Source organism: Sus scrofa, chromosome 2, assembly GCF_054392235.1.
Source record: "Sus scrofa isolate SSC_HxYL_T2T_F1_AM1 chromosome 2, Sscrofa_HxYL_maternal_Yorkshire_Landrace_v2.0, whole genome shotgun sequence".
In the NCBI taxonomy this organism is placed as follows: domain Eukaryota; kingdom Metazoa; phylum Chordata; class Mammalia; order Artiodactyla; family Suidae; genus Sus; species Sus scrofa.
In genome coordinates this window covers 89266065-89291765 of record NC_139384.1, presented here as the reverse complement: position 1 = coordinate 89291765, position 25701 = coordinate 89266065, and the positions used below count along the sequence as shown (strand labels likewise).

The following is a 25701-nucleotide window of genomic DNA, read 5'->3' as shown; positions in this document are numbered from 1 at the left end:
GGTCATTGTAGCCCTTCTCTGCAGCAGAGGACAGCAGCACAGTGTCCTATGCTACTCTCTGACTCTTCTGAAATCCATTTAACCATAATAGTGAAAGCTGTTATTTGGAACATTGTAAAAAGCACAGTACCGATGCTTTGGGCCAGTTGGGGGAAGGGATGGAATATCAGTGGGGGATGAAGGACAAAAATGTAACAGAAGTAAACATAGGAAAAGAGCAGCCATGAATAGAGGCCAAGTGTAGGTGTGTCTATTAGTGGAGGAATTGTGTCCTGGCTGTTGAAAATGAGGCTGGGGAAGAAAGATACTGCCTTTTCTCTTCCCCACCCCTACTGTTATGTTCTTTCCATGAAACTCCTGCCTTTGGACTCTCAGAGTGCTTGTTGCTCTACTTCTTGCATAGGGCATTTGTCTTAGTCTGTAGCCACATCCATGTATGTCCTGTATCCTAGAAGATTGGAAGCCCGTGAAGAGATAGACCACCTCATCTGTCTTGATATCCCACAGCACTTGTCCCTGACACATGATAGACTCCTTTTTTTTTTTGTCTTTTCTAGGGATGCACCCATGGCATATGGAGGTTCCCAGGCTAGGGGTCTAATCAGAGCTGTAGCCACTGGCCTATGCCAGAGCCGCAGCAGCTTGGGATCCGAGCCACGTCTGCTACCTATACCACAGCTCATGGCAACAATGGATTCTTAACCCACTGAGCAAGGCCAGGGATCAGACCCGAAACCTCATGGTTCCTAGTTGGATTCGTTAACCACTGAGCCACACCGGGAACTCCCATGATAGACTCTTAATAAGGTTAGTTGAACAAATCTGGTTGAGGACAACACAGGGAAGTATGTGACAGTGCCAGATGTGACTGTGTTAAAATTAACGGTCTTGTTAAGAAGTGGTAGGGTTTGTGAGGGCTGGTGACTGGGTGCAGGGGATTAGAAGATGCTCGGTAGTGGCGGGGAGGAGAGTGGGACAAAAGCCAAAAGGCAGAAGTCTGCAAAGCATATGAGGAAGCAGCCTAGCCTGGAAAGAAGGGGTGGAGCCAGGCAAGGGCACCTAGAAAGGCTGAGAAGGACATGAAAATGCCCGTGCACTGAGCTGGAGGCCTGGAGCTTGTGATCAGCCTCAAGCAAGGCCTGAGAAAAAGTCTGTACTAGCCAAATTTCCTTCAGCTGAAAGCAACAGAAATCCAAGTTAAACTGGTTTAAACACAAGGAGGGATTTATTTGTTCCCGTAAGTGAAAAGTCCAGGGGGATGGCTGGTTTTGGGTATAACCTAGATCTAGGACTCAAATGGTGGCTTCAAGAGTATGTATGTATCTTCTGGCTCTTACTGGCTCCATTCTCAGGCATATCCTCAGATTAGATGACTGTGGGCTCTATCAGGCTTGTGTCCTACAAAAAAAGCTGCAAAAGTCCAGGGACTGACGGGTTGACTGCAGCTGGGTTGCTTTCCCATAGTTGAGCTAGTCCTGACTCAGGCGAGGCCACAGGACCTGAGGGAGGGAGAGACAGCCCTGGAGGGGAAATGAGAGTTTGTTCCCAGAAGTGGGGGGTAAACTGGGCAAACAAGATCTGCAGAGGATTCAGGACCCTGGTTTAAGTCACCCTTAGAAGCAGAGGGGCCTCATATGTGGTGTTGTATTCATAAGTCACTCTTTTTTTGTGTTTTTCAGCATCTCCATGATACAGTGAAGAGGAATCTTGATAGTGCCACGTCCCCTCAGAATGGTGATCAACAGAATGGCTATGGAGACCTCTTTCCTGGGCATAAGAAGACCCGCCGGGAGGCCCCTCTGGGAGTAGCTGTGTCTTCCAATGGCCTGCCTCCTGCCTCCCCCCTTGGTCAGCCTGACAAGCCTGGCACAGATGCCCTGCAAGCCAGCGGAAAGCACTCACTGGGGCTGGACTCTATTAGCAAGAAGTGTCTGGCAGACTCAAGCCTCCACCCAAATGGAGGCAACAACCCTGGTGAGTCATTTCCCCTGAGCCGGAATAAAGAACTGAAGCAGGAGCCGGTGGATGACCTGCCTTGCATGATCCCAGGGGCTGGAGGCTCCATATCTCAAAGCAACCTCATGCCTGACCTCAACCTTAACGAGCAGGAGTGGAAAGAGCTCATCGAGGAGCTGAACAGGTCAGTGCCCGATGAAGACATGAAGGATCTCTTTAATGAGGACTTTGAAGAGAAGAAGGATCCAGAGTCTTCTGGTTCTGCTACACAGACCCCTTTGGCACAGGACATTAATATTAAGACAGAATTCTCTCCAGCAGCCTTTGAACAAGAACAGTTAGGCTCTCCACAAGTGAGGGCTGGGTCTGCAGGACAGACCTTTATGGGGCCTTCATCTGGCCCTGTGAGCACAGATTCAGCCAGCCTAGGGGGCTCTCAGCCTCTGTTCCACGCCTCTGGTCAGCCTGGGGTGGACAGTCCCAGTCCTAACCTGATGCCGGCATCAGCTCAGGCCCAGAATGCACAAAGAGCCCTCTCCAGTGTGGTGTTGCCTAGCCAGGGCCCTGCCGGGGGCTCAGAACTGTCCTCTGCCCACCAGCTCCAGCAGATCGCTGCCAAGCAGAAGCGCGAGCAGATGCTCCAGAATCCACAGCAGACTGCCCCAGCACCAGGTCCAGGCCAGATGTCCACATGGCAGCAGACAGGCCCCTCCCACAGCCCTTTAAATGTCCCTTATCCCATGGAGAAGCCTGCCAGCCCTCCCAGTTACAAACAAGACTTCAGCAATTCCAAATTGCTCATGATGCCCAGTGTGAACAAGAGCTCCCCTCGGCCCGGAGGCCCCTACCTCCAGCCCAGCCATGTGAACCTTCTGAGTCACCAGCCACCGAGTAACTTGGGTCAGAATGCTGTGGCTAGCCAAGGGTCAGTGCTAGACTACGGCAATACCAAACCCCTTTCTCACTACAAAGCCGACTGTGGGCAAGGCAGTCCTGGGGCTGGTCAGAGCAAGCCGGCCCTGATGGCTTATCTTCCCCAGCAGCTGCCTCATCTGAACAATGAGCAGAACTCCTTATTTCTGATGAAACCAAAGCCAGGAAATATGCCCTTCCGATCACTGGTTCCACCTAGCCAGGTGAGCACAGGACTGGCTCTCTTACTCTTCGTTCACTTCTGTCCATCATGTTACCAAGTTCTAGGTGATTGGGGCACAAAGTGAGGGAGGGAGTGGCTACTTTCAACCTTTGACTCCCTTGGGAGTGAAAATTGATCAAGCCAACCAAGATTGATTCTTTGGGGGGGGCACAATTGCAGCATGCAGAAGTTCCCAGGCCAGGGATCAAAGTCTGTGCCACAGCAGTGACAGTGCTGGATCCTTAACTGCTAGGTTGCCAGGAAACTCCAGGATTGATTTCCTTTTTTTTTTTTTGTCTTTTGAGGGCCACACCCACAACATATGGAGGTTCCCAGGCTAGGGGTCCAATTGGAGCTATTGTCGCCAGCCTGCACCAGAGCCACAGCAATGCCAGATCCGAGCTGAGTCTGCAACCTACACCACAGCTCACAGCAACGTCAGATCCTTAACCCACTGAGCAAGGCCAGGGATTGAACCCGCAACCTCATGGTTCCTAGTCTGATTCATTTCTGCTGAGACATGATGGGAACTCCCAGGATTGATTCTTAATAAACAAAAATAGGATAAAATCCCCTAGTACAACTTGGTTTTAACTGCATACAGGATTGAGGAATCCCCTGCACTTAGTCTAGTCTCTCTTTCATGCCATATGACTTAAGTATTTAAGCAGGTAAAGATCACATTTATGAGTTCCCGTCATGGCTTAGTGGAAACAAATCAGACTAGGAACCATGAGGTTGTGGGTTTGATCCCTGGCCTTGCCCAGTGCATTAAAGATCCAGCATTGCCATGAGCTGTGGTGTAGGTCACAGACGCAGCTTGGATCTGGTGTTGCTGTGGCATTGGTGCATAGGCCAGTGGCTACAGGTCCAGTTGGACCCCTAGCTAGCCTGGCAACCTCCATATGCTGTGAGTGCAGCCCTAAAAAACAAAAAACAAAAAAAAACAAAAAAGGAGATCACATTTAATGTCTTCCTCACGGACTCTTCTTTGGTTTTTGGTTTTTTGGTTTTTGGTTTTTGGTTTTTTTTAAACCACCTTTCAGATCTGTATTTTCAAAATACAGTACATTTTAGGTGAGTGGCTGCTTCCTAACACATCTGATAAACTCTATAGTTATTTAGGCAAGACACTCAAGCCTGACAGAATCACATGGCTCTGTAGGGTGGAGAATGGTCAAGTACCATTTTTATCATGATCATTAGTTGCATTTCTACTCACGTTCAAATATGTTCTAAAATGTCACCTCCCTGGAAGCCTTCTCATGGCGTGGGCTTGTATAATAGTAAACAGAGTGTTCTCATACTTCCTCAAAGTTTAAATGATGCCAACTTGCTTTTTTCACACCACAGTGTGTCCTGGACTTTCTTCCACATCAGGATATGTAGATCCATTGTTTTTTTGTTTGTTTGTTTTTGTTTTTTTCCCATTTTAGGGTCCTACCTCTGGCATATGGAAGTTCCCAGGCTAGGGGTCAAGTCATGGCTGTGGTTGCCAGCCTACCCAACAGCCATAGCAACGTGGGATCTGAGCTGCATCTGCAACCTATGCTGATCTTAACCCACTGATTGAGGCCAGGGATCAAACCTGCATTCTCATGGATACTAGTCAGATAGTTAACCCACTGAGCAACAACAGGAACTCCCCCATTGATACTTTTTAACAGTTGTGTGACAGCGGTTGTGTCACATGAAGTTTTGTGGCTATATTGCGTTGTCTCCTATTTTTCACTACTGAAAATAAGCCTGCAGTGAATATCTTTGTGTATTTGTAGCACACTCTAAATCTTTAAAAATTAAAAAACTTAGGGGAGTTCCCATCATGGCTTAACGGTAACAAACCCCACTAGTATCCATGAGGATTTGAGTTTGATCCCTGGCCTTGCTCAGTGGATTAAGGATCCAGCATTGCTGTGGGCTGTGGTGTAGGTTGCAGACTCGGCTTGGGTCCCACGTTGCTATGGCTGTTGGGTAGGCTGACAGCTCCAGCTCCAGTTCAGCCCCTAGCCTGGGATCTTCCATATGCCTCAGGTGCAGTCCTAAAAAGACCCCCCCCCCAAAAAAAATTGGGGGAGTTCCCACCATGGTTCAGCAGTAACCAACCCAACTAATATCCTTGGGGACATGGGTACGATCCCTGACCTCACTCAGTGGGTTAAGGATCCGGTGTTGCTGTGAACTGTGATATAGGTTGCAGACTCGGTTCAGATCCCTGAGTTGCTCCGGCTGTGGCGTCGTAGGCTGACAGTTACAGCTTTAATTTGACTCCTAGCCTGGGTACAGGTACGTCCATGTGCCGCAGGTGAGGCCCTAAAAAGAAAAGCAAACAAAAACCCTGGGGAGTTACTGTTGTGGCACAACAGGATCAGCAGCACTGAGTCGCAGGTTTGGTCCCTGGCCCAGCACAGAAGATCTGGCATTTCCCCAACTGTGGATCAGTCCTAAAAAGACAGAAAAGAAAAAGAAAACCTTGCGGAGTTCCACGGTGGTCTGGTGGTTAGGACTGGTTGCTTTTACCACTGTGGCCTGGGTTCAATCCCTGGTCTAGGAACTGAGATCCTACATCAAGCTGCTGCTTGCTGTGGCAAAAAAAGGAAGGAAGGGTTCCTGTTGTGGCGCAGTAGTTAACGAATCTGACTAGGAACCATGAGGTTGTGGGTTCGGTCCCTGCCCTTGCTCAGTGGGTTGACGATCCGGCATTGCCGTGAGCTGTGGTGTAGGTTGCAGACGCGGCTCGGCGTAGGCCGGAGGCTACAGCTCCGATTCCACCCCTAGCCTGGGAACCTCCATATGCCGCGGGAGCGGCCCAAGAAATAGCAACAACAACAACAACAACAAAAAGACAAAAAAAAAAAAAGGAAGGAAGGAATTTAAAAACTCAGTGCTAGTAATATCATAAGGAAATTGACGTGTTCAGATAATAGAGTTTGTAAATGGGCACAGTGCTTTTGGAAAATGATGTAATGTTAAGTATTTTTCATAATAGCCAAAAACTGGATGCGTTGTAGGCATCTCTCAACAGAGAGAATGCATGTGTAAATGTTAATACTACTAATTTCAGCTACTAAACTGCTACACAGCTGCTAAGAGTGTCCTAAAGCAAGAGCAGCATAGTGATGACTGCCATTTCAGTAGTACTTTGCACCTCACAAGGCACTCTTGTAGTCCATAAGCCTCTGGTGATTGGGGTAAGGAGATTGTCTCAATCTGTCTGCTCTAATATTCAAATCTTATAAAGACTAAATATACAAGCATTTCCCTCATGGTTCGGCAAGTTAAGGATCTGGTATTGTCATTTCGGTGGCTCTGGCTACTGCTGTGGTACAGGTTCTGTCCCTGGCCCGGAAATTTCCATATGCCAAAGGTGTGACAACCCCCACCCCCGGGAAAAGAGGGTTAAATATGCAAATGAGTAAGGAGTGGAAAGAAAGCTCCAAAAGTTGAATCTTTTTTTTTTTTTTTTTTTTTTTGGTCCTTTTGCCATTTCTTGGGCCACTCTGGTGGCATATGGAGGTTCCCAGGCTAGGGATTGAATTGGAGCTGTAGCTGCCACCCTACACCAGGGTCACAACAACGAGGGATCCAAGCTGCGTCTGCAACCTACACCACAGCTCACAGCAATGCCAGATCCTTAACCCACTGAGTGAGGCCAGGGATCAAACCCGCAACCTCATGGTTCCTCATCGGATTCGTTAACCACTGAGCCACAACGGGAATTCATAAAAGTTGAATCTTTTTAAGTGAGAATTGCTTTTTGCTTTTTTCTTGGTTTAAGTAAAATTTCTCCTTTTATTTATTTATTTTTTTTTGTCTTTTTGTTTTTTTTTTGTTTTTGTTTTTGTTTTTTTGGGTTTTTTTGTCTTTTTGCTCCCACGGCATATGGAGGTTCCCAGGCTAGGGGTCTAATCGGAGCTGTAGCTGCCGGCCTACACCACAGCAACTCGGTATCTGAGCCACATCTGCAACCTACCCACAGCTCACGGCAACGCCGGATCCTTAACCCACTGAGCAAGACCAGGGATCAAACCCACAACCTCATGGTTCCTAGTCGGATTGGTTAACCACTGAGCCACGACGGGAACTCCCTAAAATTTCTCCTTTTAAATGTAAGTAATGATGTTGGAGTAGTATTGTGGTAACTCTTGTTACTCAAGATTTGATACTCAGGTTCTCTTGATACTCAGTATTTGAGTTGAGCTTGAATATCTGACAAATGCCAAGCAATCTCTTCCTAGGGAAATACTATACACAGGAGAACAAACCACGTAATTTCAGGCAGTTCAGGAACAGTGCTGCCACCAGGGGCCCAAGGTTTACACACCCAGAATGTAGCATTTCCGAAAACCAGAGCCCCTCCTCCTCTGGGGGCCCATCTGCACCCATGCATTCCAGTAAGGGAGCATTTAAAGCTACAGTTGCCACTGAACTATGTATGCATTTATACCAGCTTAAATGTAAGATCACATCTTTGAAACTGGTGAATCACGGGGAACAAAGCTAACACGCAACTGGTTCCTATTCACTGCTATGCCTGGGTGCTTTTGGTTTCCGGCCTAGCCCTGGAGGGTGGTTACACTGGAGTTACCTGCAGGAAAGCAGAGGCTTGCAGAGAAAGCCTTGAGCTAGGCTTTCACTGAGCAGAGCTCATCCCTCTGATTGGGGCTTAGTGTGTCCCACCTGACTCGAGATACCCCTCTCCTTTATCTGTGTTAACAGGAGCAGAATCCTCCCAACGTCCCTGTACCAACCCAGGCCGCCAGTGTGGGGACTCAGCCGCCTGCTGTGTCCGTGGCCAGCACTCACAGCAGCACCCCCTATCTCAGTAACCAGCAGCAGGCAGCTGTAATGAAGCAGCATCAGTTGCTCTTGGACCAACAGAAACAGAGGGAACAGCAACAAAAGCATTTGCAGCAACAGCAGTTTTTGCAAAGGCAGCAGCACCTTCTGGCAGAACAGGTAAAGAAGAAGGTGAAAGAAAATGCCCATCATCGCCTCCAATGTTTATCTGCCTCACAAGTCACTGCAGTGGCTGCAAACTCCACTGTGTGTGTATGTGGATTTGTGATTGTTTGCATGTCTAGTATTAGAGTATTTTGCCCTTTTTAAACCCATTTCCAGGAGTGTGAATTTCCCAGTGGTAGCCTGTGTCAGAGCAGCTTTTTGTCACTTAAGGGGAATTAATGAAGGCCAAATTTGTGGCTAAAACTGTATGTGTTGGGAACATTTTTCCTTGTCCCTTGTCAGTAGCTACCAAGGCACTGAGCTCTCTTATCCACCAATTTTCTGTAGGAGCCAGCTTTGTTTCAGCGATAGAATTTGCTGTAAGTCAGAACATAAAGCAGAGAAATGAAGACATTTCTGAGGTCCTGGGGTTCTAGAATCAGGAGTGACAAGCCCCTTCCTGGTCCTGCAGTTCACCAAGTGTAGTGTGTAGGTACGGAGGTTACAGGAGTTCTCAGGATTTTAAATTACATTCTTAAGACGTAAGAAAAGAACTAGCTACCCAGAGGATAAAATTGATTGAGAATGACTTTAAAACCCACATCACTGCCTCAGTTCTGCCATTTTTTGAATAACTTCTTTATTGGGATATCATTCACGTGACATACAATTCCCCCCTTTAAGGTGTACAGTTCTAATGGTTTTTAGTTTATTCACAATGCAACCATCACCACAGTGAGTTTTAGAACATTTTATCACCCAAAAGAAACCTTATACTTATTAAAAGTTATTCCCCCCATCTTCCCAAGCCTAGGCAACCTTTTTTTTTTTTTTTTTTTTCCTTTTTCTGGCCACCCCGAGGCATATGGAGTTCCTAGGCCAGGGATCAGAGCCAAGCCACAGTTGTGACCTTGCCATAGCTGTGGCAATGCCAGATCTTTAACCCACAGTACTGAGCCAGGGATCGAACCTCCAATCCAGGGCACCAGAGACACTGCCAATTCCAGTGCACCACAGCTGGAACTCCTATTTTTTATCTTTATAAATTTGCCTATTTTGGATGTTACATATAAATGCATTCAAGGTTCATCCATGTTGTAGCATGTATCAGTACTTCATTCCTTTCTCTTGCTGAGTAGTATTTTGTTATATGAATATGCTGTACTTTATTTATCTGTTCATCAATTGGAAGACATTTTGGGAAGGTTGTTTCCCCTTTTTGTAGATAGGTTTTTAGTTCTCCTAAATGTATACCTGAGGATAGAATTACTGGGTCATATGGTAAGTCTTCACTTTAATCTTCTGAGGAACTATCAGACTATTTTCCAAAGCAGCTGTGCCATTTTGTATTCCCTCTGCAGTGTGGGGGGCTGTTTTCTCCACATCCTTGCCACTCTTATCTGTTTGGTTCAAGAAATTGTGGTAGGTGTGACTTTGATTTGCATTTCCCTGGTCTGCCAATCCTTTTTTTTTTCTAACTGATATACCACCTTTTTTAAAAAAAAAGAAAAAAAAGAAGTTCCCACCGTGGCTCAGTGGTTAACGAATCTGACTAGGAACCATGAGGTTTTGGGTTCGATCCCTGGCCTCGATCAGTGGATTAAGGATCCAGCGTTGCTGTGAGCTGTGGTGTAGATTGCAGACTTGGCTCAGATCACGCATTGCTGTGGCTGTAGTGTAGGCCGGTGGCTACAGCTCCAATTTGACCCCTGGCCTGGGAACCTCCATATGCTGCAGATGTGGCCCTAGAAAAAGATTGGGGGGGGGAATCATTGCTTCTTGAATGACCCCATCCTTTTCTTTCATACTGTTTATTAAGACTCACCCAGGAGTTCCCATCATGGCCCAGCAGAAACAAACCAACTGGGAACAATGAGGTTGCAGGTTTGATCCCTGACCTTGCTCAGTGGGCTAAGGATTTGGCATTGCTGTGAGCTGTGGTGTAGGTCGAAGATGAGGCTCAGATCTGGTATTGCTGTGGCTGTGGCACAGGCCAGCAGCTATAGCTCCAATTGGACCCTGCCCTGTGAACCTCCCTATTCTGCAGGTGTGGCCCTAAAAAAAAAAGCAAGAAATATCCCCCAAAGTTCCCTTGTGACTCAGCTGGTTAAAAATGTGGCATTGTCACTGGAGCGGCTGGGGTTGCTCTTGTGACACAGGTTCATTCTCTGGCCCAGGAACTTCTGCATGCCACAGGCATGGCAAAAAAAATAAAAAGGATCCCCCAAATGAAATGATGAGCATCATATCTCTACAGGAATCCCTTTGGGTGACAAACCTGAACAGTTTAGTTCTTTCTAATCTAATGCTTTGTTTTTGTTTTATGTGGGTCTTTTTGTTTTGTTGTGTTGTTCTTGGCATTTTCTAGGAGAAACAGCAGTTTCAGCGCCATCTGACCCGCCCACCACCCCAGTATCAGGACCCAACACAGAGCACCTTCCCACAACAGGTTGGACAATTCACAGGTGAGAAACGTCTGAGGCGATGGAGTCGGGCAAGGAAGTCAGGCACTGGACAAAGCAGGTTATCAGTTCCACTCATGCTGAGTTCTGCTGCCTGCAAGCTTTATGCTGTAGATGCAAAGTGGATTTAAACTCGGTCCTGTAACTTCAGTCTACATAAGGAGCCTCACTTTCTGGTTACCCTACAGGTCAGGAGAAGAGAGTCATAGAGGGAGGCTGCTTTGGCTGGGTCCCTGCTCTATAATCTTTTTTCTTTTTTTTTTTTTTTTTTTTTTTTTTTGGTCTTTTTGCTATTTCTTGGGCCGCTCCTGCGGCATATGGAGGTTCCCAGGCTAGGGGTCGAATCGGAGCTGTAGCCACGGGCCTACGCCAGAGCCACAGCAACGCGGGATCCAAGCCGCATCTGCAACCTACACCACAGCTCACGGCAACGTCGGATTGTTAACCCACTGAGAAAGGGCAGGGACCGAACCCACAACCTCATGGTTCCTAGTCGGATTCGTTAACCACTGCGCCAGGACGGGAACTCCTCTATAATCTTTTGAAGCAAGATCATTTCTAGTTGGAAGATAATTTTATCAATAGGAAGTGGTTTCTGTAATTCTTTTTTTTTAAATTACTCAATGAATTTTATTATATTTATAGTTGTACAGCAATCATCACATCCCAGTTTTATAGCATTTCCATCCCAAACCCCCAGCACATCCCCCCATCCCCAACCTGTCTCATTTGGAAACTATAAGTTTTTCAAAGTCTGTGAGTCAGTATCTGTTCTGCAAAGAAGTTCATTGTGTCCTTTTTTTAGATTCTACATGTAAGTGATAGCAGACTGACTTCACCTAGCATGATAATTTCTAGGTCCATCCATGTTGCTGCAGATGACATTATTTCTTTCCTTTTAATGGTTGAGTAATATTCCATTGTGTATATGTACCACATCTTCTCTCCTTCCCCCCCCCCCCCTTTTCTAGGGCCATACCTGCGGCACATGGAGGTTCCCAGGCTAGGGGTCTTATCAGAGCTATAGCTGCTGGCCTATGCCAGAGGCACAGCAACGCAGGATCCAAGCCACATCTGTGATCTATACCACAGCTCACGGCAACACCAGATCCTTAACCCCCTGAGCAAGACCAGAGATCGAACCCACAACCTCATGGTTCCTAGTCGGATTCGTTAACCACTGAGCCACAACAGGAACTCCATGTACCACATTTTCTTTATTCATTCCTCTGTTGATGGACATTTAAGTTGTTTGCATGTCTCGGCTATTGTATATAGTGCCGCAATGAACACTGGAGTACATGTGTTTTTTCGAGTCATAGTTTTCTCTGGATATATGCCCAGGAGTGAGACTGCTGGATCAAATGATAGTTCTATTTTTAGTTTTCTGAGGAATCTCCATACTGTTTTCCACAGTGGTTGCACCAGTTTGCATTCCCACCAACAGTGTAATAGGGTTCCCTTTTCTCCACAGCCTCTCTAGCACTTAACTGTTTGTAGACTTTTTGATAATGGCCATTCTGGCTGGTGTAAAGTGTACCTCATAGTGGTTTTGACTTGCATTTCTCTAATAGTGATGTTGAACATCTTTTCATGTTTTTGGCCATCTGTTATGTCTTCTTTGGAGAATTGTCTGTTTAGATCTTCTGCCCATTTTTTGATGGGGTTGGTTTTTTTTTTGGTATTGAGCTGTAGGAGGTGTTTATTTTGTGTGTGTGTGTGTGTGTGTGTGTGTGTCTTTTTAGGGCTACACCTGTGACACATGGAGGTTCCCAGGCTAGGGGTCTAATCGGGCTGCAGCTGCCAGCCTACGCCAGAGTCACAGCAACTCGAGATCTGAGCCACATCTGCTACCTACACCACAGCTCACGGTAATGCCAGATACCCAACCCACTGAGCGAGGTCAGGGATGGAACCCACAACCTCATGGTTCCTAGTCAGATTCGTTTCTCCTGCACCACGATGGGAACTCCTAGGAGGTGTTTATAAATTTTGGAGATTAATCTCTTTTCTCTCGATTCATTTGTAAATATTTCTCCCATTCTGTGGGTTGTCTTTTCAGTTTTGTTTTTTTGTTTTTGTTTTTTGTCTTTTTAGGGCTGCACCTGGGGCATATAAAGGTTCCCAGGCTAGGGGTCTAATCAGAGCTGCCAGGCTACGCCAGAGCCATAGCAATGTGGGATCTGAGCTGTGTCTGTGACCTACACCACAGCTCACAGCAATGCCAGCTCCTTAACCCACTTAGTGAGGCCAGGGATGGAACTCACAACCTCGTGGTTCCTAGTCAGATTCGTTAACCACTGAGCCACAACAGGAACTCTGTCTTTTCGTTTTGTTTAGGTTTCCTTTGCTGTGCAGAAACCTTTATGTTTAATTAAGTCCCATTTGCTTATTTTTGGTTTTATTGTCATTACTGTAGGAGGTGGATCTGAGAAGATGTTGCTGTCAGAGAGTGTTTGGCCTGTGTTTTCCTCTAAGAGTCTTATAGTATCTGGTCTTATATTGAGGTCTTTAATTCATTTTGAGTTTATTTTTGTGTATGGTGTTAGGAAGTGTACTGATTTGATTCTTTTACATGCGGCTATCCAGTTTTCTCAGCACCACTTATTGAAGGGGCTGTCTTTTCTCCATTGTATATTCTTGCTTCCTTTGTCATAGATTAGTTGACTGTAGGTGTGTGGGTTTAATTCTGGGCTTTCTATCCTGTTCCACTGATTTATATTTCTGTCTTTTGTGCCAGTACCATACGGTCTTGATGACTGTAGCTTTGTAGTATAGTCTGAGGTCGAGGAGCCTAATTCCTCCAGTTCCATTTTTCTTCCTCAGGATGACTTTGGCTATTCTGGGTCTTTGGTGCCTCCAAACAAACTTTAAAATATTTTGTTCTAGTTCTGTGAAAAATGTCCTTGTTAATTTGATAGGGATTGCATTCAATCTGTATGTTGTCTTGAGTTGTATAGTCATTTTGACAATATTATTCCAGTCCAAGAGCATGGAGCACAGTATGTGTATGTCTTTCCATCTGTTTGTATCATCTTTGATTTCTTTCATCAGCAACTTAAACTTTTCAGTGTACAGGTCATTTGTCTCTTTAGGTAGGTTTATTATTCCTAAGTATTTTTTTCTTTTTGATGAGATGGTAAATGGGATTGTTTTCCTATTTTCACTTTGTGATCTTTTGTTGTTAGTATATAGAAATGCAGTTGATTTGTGTATTAATTTTGTATCCTGCAACTTTGCCAAATTCATTGATGAGCTCTAACAGTTTTCTGGTATCGTCTTTAAGATTTTCTAGGTATAGAATCTTGTCATCTGCAAATAGTGATAGTTTTACTTCTTCCTTTCCAATTTGGATTTCTTTTATTTATTTTTCTCCTCTGATTGCTGTGGCTAGAACTTCCAAAACTATGTTGAATAGTAGTGGTAAGAGCAGACATCCTTATCTTGTTCCTGATCTCAGCGGGAATTCTTTCAGCTTTTCATCATTGAAAATGACATTAGTTCTGGGTTTGTCAGTATATGACTTTTATTATGTTGAGATAGGTTCCCTCTTTGCCCACTTTCTGGAGGGTTCTTATCAGAAATGGGTGTTGGATTTCGTCAAAGGCTTTTTCTGCATCTATTGAGAGGATCATATGGTTTTTATTCTTCAGTTTGTTAATGTGGTATATCACACTTGATTGATTTGTGGATATTGATTTGTGGATATTGAATCATCCCTGGGATAATTCACATTTGATCATGATGTACAATCCTTTTAATGTATTGTTGGATTCGCTTTGTAGTATTTTGTTGAGGTTTGTGCATCTGTGTTCATCAGTGAAATTGACCTATAATTTTCTTTTTTTGTGGTATCTTTGTCTGGTGTTGGTATCAGGGTGATTGATGGTGGCCTCATAGAATGAGTTTGGGAGTGTTCCTTCCTCTGCAATTTTTTGGAATAGTTTGATAGAATTCACCTGTCAAGCCATCTAGTCCTGGACTTTGGTTTGTTGGAAGTTTTTTTAATCACAGTTTCAGTTTCATCACTGTGATTGGTCCATTCATCTTTTCTATTTCGTCTTGATTTAGTCTTGGAAGATTGTACTTTTCTAAGAATTTGTCCATTTCTTCTGGGCTGGCCGTTTTATTGGCATATAGTTGCATGTAGTAGTCTCTTATGATCCTTTGTATTTCTGTGATGTCTATTGCAGCTTCTCCTTTTTCATTTCTAATTTTATTGATTTTGAATCCTCTGTCTTTTTTTCTTGATGAGTCTAGCTAAGGGTTTATCAATTTTGTTGATCCTTTCAAAGAAACAGCTTTTCATTTCATTGATCTTTTCTATGGTTTTCTTCGTTTTCTATTTCATTTATTCTACTCTGATCTTACTGATTTCTTTCCTTCTGCTAACTTCAGGTCTTGTCTGTTCTTCTCTCTCTAGCTGCTTTAAATGCAAAGTTAGGTTGTTTTTTTGAGCTTTTTCTTGTGTGCTGAGGTAGCCTTGTATTCCTGTAAATTTCCTGCTTAGAACTGCTTTTGCTGCATCCCATAGCTTTTGGAGTGTCGTATCTTTGTTGTCAATTGCTTCTAGGTATTTTTTAATTTCCTCTTTGGTTTCTTCAGTGATCCATTGGTTGTTTAGTAGCATGTTGTTTAGTCTCCATGTGTTTGTGTTTTTTGCAGTTTTTTCTTATTGTTGATTTCCAGTCATATAGCATTGTGGTCAGAAGAGATGCTAGATATGATTTCAGTTTTCTTAAAGTAACCAAGGCTTGATTTGTGGTCCAGGATGTGATTAATCTTAAAGAATGTTCCGTGTGCACTTGAGAAGAATGTTTATTATGCTGCTTTTGGATGGAATATTCTATAAATATCTATTAAGTCCATCTGGTCTAATGCTTCATTTAGGGCCTGTGTTTCCTTGTTGATTTTCTGTCTGGTTGATCTGTCCATTGCTGTAAGTGGAGTGTTAAAGTCCCCTGCTATTATTGTGTTAGTGTCAATTTCCCCTTTTAAGGTTGTTAGAAATTGCCTTATATTATTGAGGTGATCCTATGTTGGGTGCATATATATTTACAATTGTTATGTCTTCTTCTTGGATTGATCTTTTTTTTTTTTTTTTTTTGTCTTTTTTGTCTTTTTTTTTGTCTGTTGTTGTTGTTGATGTTGTTGTTGCTGTTGTTGCTATTTCTTGGGCCGCTCCCGCGGCATATGGAGGTTCCCAGGCTAGGGGTTGAATCGGAGCTGTAGCCACCGGCCTACGCCAGAGCCACAGCAATGCGGGATCCGAGCCGCGTCTGCAACCTACACCACAGCTCACGGCAACGCCGGATCGTTAACCCACTGAGCAAGGGCAGGGACTGAACCCGCAACCTCATGGTTCCTAGTCGGATTCGTTAACCACTCCGCCACGACGGGAACTCCTGATCTTTTGATCATTATGTAATGTCTCTTAAAGTATTCTTCATTTTAAGGTCTGTTTTGTCTGATATGAATATTGCTACTCCAGCTTTCTTTTGATTCCCGTTAGCATGGAATATTTTCTTCCATCCTCTCACTTTCAATTTGTATGTGTCCCTAGAAGTGAAGTGGGTCTCTTGAAGACAGCATGTATATGGGTCTTGTTTTTGTATCCATTCAGCCAATCTCTTTCTTTTGGTTGGGACATTTAGTCCATTTACATTTAAGGTAATAGTGATATGTATTTCTTATTGCCATTTTGTTAACTGTTTTGGATTTGTTTTTGTAGCTCTTTTTTCTTCTCTTCTCTTGTTCTCTCCTCTTGTGGTTTGATGACTATCTTTAGTGCTGTCTTTTTTTTTTTTTTTTTTTTTTTGTCTTTTTTCTTGAGCCGCTCCCATGGCATATGGAGGTTCCCAGGCTAGGGGTCTAATGGGAACTGTAGCTGCTGGCCTGCACCAGAGCCACAGCAACGCAGGATCCGAGCCACATCTGCGACCCACACCATAGCTCACGGCAGCGCCAGATCCTTAACCACTGAGCAAGGCTAGGGATCGAACCCACAACCTCATGGTTCCTAGTCAAATTCGTTAACCACTGTGCCATGACGGGAGCTCCTTTAGTATTGTCTTTGAGTTGATTTTTATTTGTGTATCAATTGTAGATTTTTGGTTAGGAAGTTTTGATATAGGAGACTATATATATACGAGATTAAGTTGTTTCTTAATTGCAGGTGCATCTCCATTGTCCTGCATTTGTACCCTTCTCTTACAATTTCTGATATTGGTAGCATATTTGAGCGTGGATAATTTCCTACCTTTACTGTATATATGCCTTTACTGGTGAGCCTTGTCATTTGTGTATTTTTGTTTCCAGTTGTCACCTTTTCTTTTCTGCCTAGAGAAGTTCCTTTAGTATTTGTCATAAAGCTGGTTTAGTGTTGTTGAATTCTTTTAGCTTTTGCTTACCTGAACGCTTTTGATTTCTCCTTCAAATCTGAATGAGAGTAGTTCCCATTGTGGTGTAGCAGAAACGAATCCAACTAGGAACCATAAGGTTGCAGGTTCAATCCCTGGCCTTGCTCAGTGGGTTAAGGATCTGGCATTGCTGTGAGCTGTGGCATAGGTCACAGACACGGCTCGGATCCTGTGTTGCTGTAGCTCTGGCATAAGCCAGCAGCCACAGCTCCAGTTTGACCCCTAGCCTGGGAACCTCCATGTGCGGTGGGTGTGGCCTTAAAAAGAAAAAAAGAAAATCTGAATGAGAGCCTTCCTTGCTGGGTAGAGTAATCTTGATTGGAGGTTTTTCCCCCTTTCATCACTTTAAGAATATCATGCCACTCCCCTCTGGCCTGCAGAATTTCTGCTGAAAAATCTTCCGATAACCTTATTGGTTCCCTTGTATGTTATTTGTTTCTTTTCTCTATCTGCTTTCAGTATTTTCTTTGTCTTTAATTTTGGTCAGTTTGATTTAATATGTGTCTCGGGGTGTTCCACCTTGGGTTTATTTTATATGGTATTCATTGTGCTTCCTGGATTTGAATGAGTGGTTCCTTTCCCATGTTAGGGAAGTTTTTGGCTATATCTCTTCAAGTATTTTTTCTGTCCCTTTCTCTCTCTTCTCCTTCTGTCACCAATCCTATAATACCAGGTGTTGGTGTGCTTAACATTGTCCCAGAGTTCTCTTAGACTGTCTTCATTTCTTTTCAGTCTTTTTTCTCTTTTCTGTTCCACATGAGTGATTTCCACTAGTCTGTCCTCCACCTTGCTTATTTGTTCTTCTGCCTCCCATATTCTGCTGCTGGTTGCTTCTAAAGAATTTTTATTTCAGTTATTGTATTTTGCATCTCTGCTTAAGTTTTAAATCGTATATTTCTTTGCTCAGTGTTTGCTGTAAATTATTTCTCTTTGCCTCCAGTTTATTTCCAGTGTCTTGCATCATCTTCACTATGATCAATCTGAAGTCTTTTTCCTGGATGCTGATAATCTCTGGATCATTTAGCTGTTCTTTTTTTCTTGTTCCCTTATCTGAGTTATAGTTCTCTGCCTTTTCAGTTTTATAGGTTTTTGGTGTCCTCTCCTTTTTGCAGACAATAGAGTTGTAGCCTCTCTTGCTTCTGCTGTCCTCCCCCTTGTGGCTGAAGTTGGGGGGGGGGGGGCTTGCTGTAGGCTTCCTGATGGGAGGGACTAGTGCCTGCCCACTGGGAGGTGGGGCCTATTCTTAACCCTCTGGTGGGTGGGCTTTATCTCTGTGAGATTAGAGGCTGCTGTGTGCCTCGAGGGTATTTAGACAGCCTGTTTACTGACAGGTGTTATTGTGATCCCTCCTGGGATTATTGTTTGGCCTGGGGCTTCTCAGCCCTGATGGGCGGGGCCTGATTTTACCAAAATGGCCATCTCTAGAGGAACACATGCTGATGATTATTCCAGAGAACTTTGCCTCCAATGTCCTTCCCCGAAAATGAGCCACAGTCACCCCGTTTTCCTAGGAGATCCTCCAAGAACTGCAGTCAGGTCAAGTCCAACTCAGATTCCTCTGGAACCTTTACTTTGCCCTGGGACCCAGTGCACACAAAAGTCTGTGTGTGCCTTTCAAGAATGGGGTCTCTGTTTCCCCCAGTCCTGTGGAGCACCTGTGCACAAGCCCCACTGGCCTTCAGTGCCAGAGGCTCTGGGGCTCTTTATCCCAGTCCCAGATCCCCAGGCGTGGGGACTTGACGTGGGGCTCAGAACTCTCACTCCTGTAGGTGAGTCTCTGTGATACAGTTACTTTCCAGCTGTGGGCTGCCCACCCGGTGGGTATGGGCTTGCTTATATCATGTGATAGCACCTCCTACCATCTTTATGTGGCCTCCTCTGTCTTCTGTAGTAAGATATCTTTTTTTTTTTTTTTTTCCTTTGTCTTTTTGCCTTTTTGCCTTTTCTAAGGCCACTCATGCAGCATATGGAGGTTCCCAGGCTAGGGGTCTAATTGGAGCTGTAGCTGCTGGCCTACATACACAGAGCAACACCAGATCCGATCTTCGTCTTCGAGCTCACGGCAACACCGGATCCTTAACCCACTGAGCAAGGCCAGGGATTGAACCTGCAACCTCATGGTTCCTAGTCAGATTTGTTAACCACTGCACCAGGACAGGAACTCCTGTTGTAAGATACCATTTTGAAAGTTTCCAGTCCATTTGGTTGAAGGTTGTTCACCATTTGGTTGTAATTCTGTCGTTTTTATGAGAGAAAGTTAGCTCCAGGCCTTCTGTTCTGCCATCTTAATCCCATCTGTTTCTGTATTCTTAAGAAAGTTATTTACTTCTGTTAGGTGTCTCTTCAAAAAATGACCCTCTTCTATTTTCCAGATAAGGAGAGCTTAATGTACTTGTCTGGGCTTTTGCTTCTTTCTTCCTTTCTGCTCACATTGGTGCCATAGATGCAGTAGCAGCAGCATAGAGTTTACCAGAAAGGGGCAGGGAGCCTTTTGAGATCTCAACTGGCATGTGTCAGTTATGTGAGGAAACCTGACTGCTTGGCTATTGCTCCAGAAATATAGTTGACAGATGCAATAAAATCTGGGCCCTACCTGCCTTCCTAGCTCTTGGGATATCTTCGAAACCAGTGCTTTTCTTGGACAGTGATTCTCACTATAAAGTGTCCCAGAGAAGTTGACCACAGCTGTGCATTCCAGAGGAGACTAAATGGGATTTTATGTGTGTGCTAAACCAGGACTTGGGGGTTGCAGTCTATAGGCATCTCGGATGCCTGGCTCTTGGCCAGCTGTCCTCTTCATCCCATGTGATGTGAGTTGTCACTGGAGTAAAGTGGACTATTTCAGCTGTTTCTCTTTTCCTCAACTCAGTGTTTAGTTAGGTGCTAATGGAAAAAGGAAGAGGAAAAACCACTGTACTCAGTTATGGCCAACCCCCGAATAGTATCTTTCCTACCCACAAAAACCATCTCAGTGCTGTCACTGTGCACCATAGCTTAAGATAGAGTCCCAGGCAGCAAGTTCACTGAGGACAGGACTTCTCTGTCCCATTCCATGCCATCTCCCCAGCCCAGTACCCACCATAGAGCAGGTACAGAGTAACTGTCTTCTGATTTCAGCCTAGGCTTCTCCCTCACTTTTCCCCTGCAGCACCACATTGTGTGGGCCTCTCATCTGAGGGGGTCTACCAGTCCGTGTCCAGCAAGGTCTAAACCAGAGTCATAATCCAGTTACCCTTTGGCTCTGTATATGGTGGCCGCAGCTCTTCTGGATCTGGTCAGGACCATCTCTTCACTTACATTTCCAGACGTGCTTCCCACATCCTAGCCAGAGTTTGCCACTTCCTCTCTGCCTGTCTCAATCTCGTCTTTGCTCCAGACTGAACTCCATTCCACCCTGTTGGAAACCTTTGGCCCCCAGGGCTCTCTCCGAGGTTCCACTGATCAGAAGGTATCTGGTGTTCTGATTTTTGCCTTTTGTGCCTGTAGGGTAGGGGCTGCTGCTTGGCTCCTAGAGGTGTCTCCATAGTGATGGTCAAGAAATGCTAGCTGTGTTGACAGAATTTTCTCTGTCTTCTAGGGTCCTCTGCTGCCTTGCCTGGCCTGAACAACTTGGGTCCATCTAACTCCAACTGTCCTCGAGTGTTCCCTCAGGCTGGGAATCTGATGCCAATGGGCCCTGGACACACTTCAGTTTCCTCTCTCCCCTCCAACTCAGGCCAGCAGGACCGAGGTGTGGCACAGTTCACTGGCTCCCAGAGCATGCCCCAGAGCAGCCTCTATGGCATGGCTTCTGGCATAACCCAGATAGTCACCCAGCCACCGCCACAGGCCACCAACGGACATGCCCACATTCCACGGCAGACCAGCGTCGGCCAGAACACCTCGGTTTCAGCTGCCTATGGTCAGAACTCTCTGGGAAACTCTGGTCTCTCCCAACAGCACAATAAGGGGACCCTGAACTCCGGTTTAACCAAGCCACAGGTCCCCAGGGTGTCAGCAACCATGGGAGGCCAGAATTCCTCATGGCAACATCAGGGGATGCCGAACCTGAGTAGCCAGACCCCAGGGAACAACACTGTAAGCCCCTTCACTGCAGCGTCCAGTTTCCACATGCAGCAGGCCCACCTGAAAATGTCCAGCCCGCAGTTCTCCCAGGCGATGCCCAGCAGACCCATGGCCCCCATGAGCTCAGCAGCTGCAGCAGGGTCCATGCTGCCCCCGGTGAGCACACAGCAGAGGACCAGTGCCCCTGCCCCAGCACCTCCCCAGGGAGCCCCACAGCAGGGCTTGCCGGGCCTGAGCTCAGCCGGGCCTGAGCTGGGGGCCTTCAACCAGAGCCCTGCCCCAGCGATGGGCGGCCGGGCAGGGCTGCACTGCGCCCAGGCCTACCCTGTGCGGACTGCAGGCCAGGAGCTGCCCTTTGCCTACAGCGGGCAGCCAAGTGGCAGCGGGTTGGCCAGTATGGCTGGAGATGCTGACTTGATCGACTCCTTGCTGAAGAACAGGACTTCGGAGGAGTGGATGAATGATTTGGACGACCTTTTAGGGCCTCAGTAACAGGAGGATGTGTGGTGTTTTCAGTGTTCATATATCCTATACTTTTGTTCTCAGATTCAAGAAAGAGCAACTACTTTGGACCAAAAGCCCACCGCCCGAGGAGCTGGGTGGGTAGAGCTAAAGTCGGGGGCCAAGGCCTGGCCCTCGCAGGATCTGTGGGGCCTGGGGCTCCCAGCCAGCAGTTGTGGTCTGTCAGGCTGGCCCCACCCCTCTGCTGGCATCGTTACCTGGTGTTGGGATAACAGGACAGGGTCCTATAGGTGGTTTTCTATCCAAATGACCAAAACCAACAGTGAAGCCCCACGATGTCAGGCTTATAAAAATCTGTGCCATCGTGTTGACCTAATCCAAGATTTCTCCACTTGCCCCAGGGTTGGGGACAAATTTTTGTTCAAACTTTATAGCAGAACCATTCGCAATTTGTAGCATAGAAAAGTTTTTTTTTTTTTAAATTTTTAAGATTTTAAAACAGATTAGAATAGGTGATGGTTTAAATTGATTATGTGGCATTGGAAACCTGGGGTTTTTTTGATTAAGAGCCTTTTTTATTCCTGTTCTTTGTCAGCTTTCAGGGGAAGGGGAGGCTCACTGGAAAATCATTTCCATTAAGTGCAGGCTCTAATTGCATGTGCCAAAAAGAAACAGGATGCCGTGAAACAGCAGAGCTAGTGACACAGATGTGGTCTGTCCCTCAGCTCCTCCTCCCAGAATGCTGTTCTCCCAGGTTGGCATTTAGGAGGACCTAGGCCGCGGAATCCTCCTCCTACACCTTGGTAGCCAGACCCCAGGCAATCCCCAGGCTAAATGCTGAAATGGAATAATTGGGGTTCCTGTGTCTTTTGTTGTAACTTCCTACCTTTTGCAGTTTCCCCAAAAACTCATGTTTAACCTGTTAGGAAAGTGATCATTATTGAGTTATGCACAGATGTCTTTCCTTCATTCACACTGTCTTTAGTTCCCATCTGCCTTCCCTTCTTTTTCTCTCTGGCCCAAATGGAAAACCTCCTTAAGGCACTGATCTACTAGATTTAGGGGAAGAGAATGAGTTGTTAGAATTCCCTAGGGAATCCTAGCATTGTAAGGAGGGGGAGGTATCCCCTCCCCGCAACGCAAAGGTTTGGGGGAAGGAGAAAAAGAAGCTTGCCCTGTTTGGCAGGGAGTGGGCGGGCCCGGCCAGAGGAAGGAGTGCCACTTTGTTTTACTACTTCTGCCACTCCCTCATCAGATGACTTGCACTTTTTAAAGAGAATTGCTTTATAACACTAATACATCCTTTCTAAAGATTCTAGTGGATTTCTCTTTTATAAGTCTACAAAGTAATGGACTTGACTAAGCTAAGAGTCCACAAAACAGTATTACCTGTGACTGTGGAAAACAAATAGAGAGCACTTCAACTTATGGAAAGCGCAGGGTGAGACCCTTTTAAACAGTGTTGGAGAAAAAATAGTACACTGAAAAGAGTGGCTTGTGTGCAGAGTGGTCTATGGAGAAACCACATCCCCATTTTTGTTTCCCTGGAGCCTCAGAAAGAGTAATTCAAGGAGTATCGTATGTAAGGAGTTGAGCCAAGGAAAATAGTCACACAACCAGTTTGAGTGGCTTTGAGGGGATGAAGGGTTGTACATACATTGGTAATTATTTTGCACCAGCAGTGCCTTTCATGGGGGTACGTGGACCCTCAGATCCTCTTCTCTAATAGCCATTTGGCACCATGGATGGTGTTTGGGCCATTTCCCCTTTAAACACTTCCTTGCCTTCCCCAGATGCTGAATTTAGCTCTCAAAGAAGGGAATGAATCATAAAGCCAGTGAAGACTCCACCCTCTGAGTGAGTTCCCCAATCTAAAGGGGAAGAGGGTGACTTCAGCGGGTTTTCTACCAAAAATAGCGGGCTGAAGGCTGGTGGTGGGTCCTTGTTCCTCTCCTGATCTCTCTCTGGCTGCTGCTCACCTCTGTCCCCCGGCAGGCGCTCACGCCTCTGCCTCCCCCTTCTGGGGAGGGCTGCCTCTGCCTTAGCCCTAGGGCTGCCTAGACAGACAGCAGGCTTCTCACTTGCTTCAGTGTCAGAGCAATAAAATGTGATGCTTAGGGTCTCCCCAGGGAGCTGCCCATGGCTTTTATTTATGAATCTGGTTTTTGGGTAGTCAGGGAAGGAGACAACTCCACTTCAGTGCAAATCCCCATCTTCCAGGAGCCATGACTCAAAAGAAAAGGGTGCTCGGACTTTTGTTATACACATTTGCTTTGTGTAAATAAATGTTTACAATTTTTTATTAAAGATGGAATAAGTGTTAGAGTTTCTGACTGTATATTTTTTACTTTTATAGATTTTAAAACTATGATCCTTTATATATATGTTTTGGGGGAGCTATGATAAGTTTTATGGCAAACAGTTGGTATTGTTAACTTTTTACTGTCATCAAAGTACCTAAAAGTCCTATTAATCCCCTTAATTTTCTACTTCCCTTAACTCTGGTATACACCAAAAAGAAATCTTTACTTTCCTTGTTTTATCATATAAAATAATAAAAGTATTTTGCTAGTACAGAAACTGCCCGTGTATTTCACTTCACATGGCTGTGCCAGCAAAGGTAGGAGGTGGACCAGGACACAATTGCTTTGTTTGGAAGTTGGTTTCCTTTTGCGATGTAGCTTTTTTCTTGATGCACATGGGTGTGGGCCGGAGTGTTTGGTTTGCTTTCCCTCAGATTACCTTCTGTTTTTTGATGATAGGAAACTAGCAGTGCCACCAGTCTCCCCTCTCTGGCGCATCCATGTCCTTACATCTAAAGTGAGGGATGTTGGACCAGGTAACACTCAGGGATACTTTAGGTCCTAATTAGCAATTCAAATGTTTGACTTTTCCTTTTATATTGTAAGTACAAGTGCTCTGACAGATTCACTCACCCATTCCCGTCAATGTCACACCATGAGGGACGTGAGATGATGGTGGTAGAAGCCACACCAGGAACCTGGAAGGCAAGTTTTTTCAGAGACCTCTCACCTTAGCCATAGCTTGGAAGTTGGTCAGACCTGGAGAAGCTGGAGCTCCAAGAAGGGCAGGAAAGCAGCTTTCAGCGAGGAAACCTGTCATGATGGGATGAAAAGGTTTGATTACTCAAGTGAAGCCTAATTAGCTATGAATATAAAGTACAGTTAAAAAAACTCAAGACCCATGAAATCTTGGCTGAGAAGGCGCAGAATATGTTTGGGGCGGGGTGGGGGTTCACTCTCATTAGTAATCAAAAAAGTGCAAATTAGGAGTTCCCGTCGTGGCAAAGCGGTTAACGAATCCGACTGGGAACCATGAGGTTGTGGGTTCCATCCCTGGCCTTGCTCAGTGGGTTAACGATCCGGCGTTGCCGTGAGCTGTGGTGTAGGTTGCAGACGCAGCTCGGATCCCGCGTTGCTGTGGCATAGGCCAGTGGCTACATCTCCGACTAGACCTCTAGCCTGGGAACCTCCATATGCCAAGGGAGCGACCCTAGAAAAGGCACAAAGACAACCACCAAAAAAAAAAAATTAACCAAGGCTTTAAACACAGTAACTTGGAATGCTGGTTTTGTTGGGCTTTTTTTTTTTTAATTTTATGGTGGCACCAGCGGAAATTCCTGGGCCAGGATTGATCTGAGTCACAGCTGTGAAGTATACCACAGCTGGGGCAACACTGGATCCTTTAACCCACTGCACTGGGCCAAGCAAGAATGGAACCTGCTTCCGAAGTGACCCAAGCTGCTGCAGCTGGATTTTAAACCCACTGTGCCACAATGGGAACTCCTTTGGGTTTCTATTGGAAGCCAATAGGAAAAAAATCAGGTTTATGAAACCCTGAACATTCCCTGTCCCTAGCCTGTTTTATATATTACAGAGTAACTCTGAAAAGTAAAGGAGGTGTTGAAACTGACAGCACTAACAGCTTGAACCTAGCCAGAACACCTACTGCGACTTGAACCCACATACTGGGACTTGAACCCAACCAAAACCCAGACTGGGACTCAAACCCACAGTTCAAAATTACAATGACTCACCCCATGTCTGGTCTCACTGAGGTTCAGGTTCTTTATGCCTCCGCGCAGAGGGAATTCAGTGAGAGACAAGGAGAGAGGCAAGAAACAGATTTCTCAGGATAGGACACTTGTGAGAGATGCAAGTGGGCAAGCAAGGAAGCTCTGCCCCCAGGCTCTGGGGGGTCACAGTTTGGTCATCCTAGGGGCACGGGGGTTGAAGAGGCC

At 45.6% G+C, this 25701-nt stretch overlaps 1 protein-coding gene across 1 annotated transcript in view; it reads left to right on the top strand.

Annotated features, from left to right (window-relative positions):
- MAML1 (mastermind like transcriptional coactivator 1) overlaps window positions 1-24020 on the top strand; it is a 58243-nt gene extending 34223 nt beyond the window's left edge. The window contains exons 2-5 of the mRNA XM_003123646.6: window positions 1680-3092; window positions 7808-8047; window positions 10401-10497; window positions 20491-24020. Of these exons, the coding sequence (XP_003123694.2) occupies window positions 1680-3092; window positions 7808-8047; window positions 10401-10497; window positions 20491-21470 (2730 nt within the window). The 3' untranslated portion in view covers window positions 21471-24020. The remainder of the gene's footprint in view (window positions 1-1679; window positions 3093-7807; window positions 8048-10400; window positions 10498-20490) is intronic.
- The last annotated feature ends 1681 nt before the right edge of the window (window positions 24021-25701 follow it).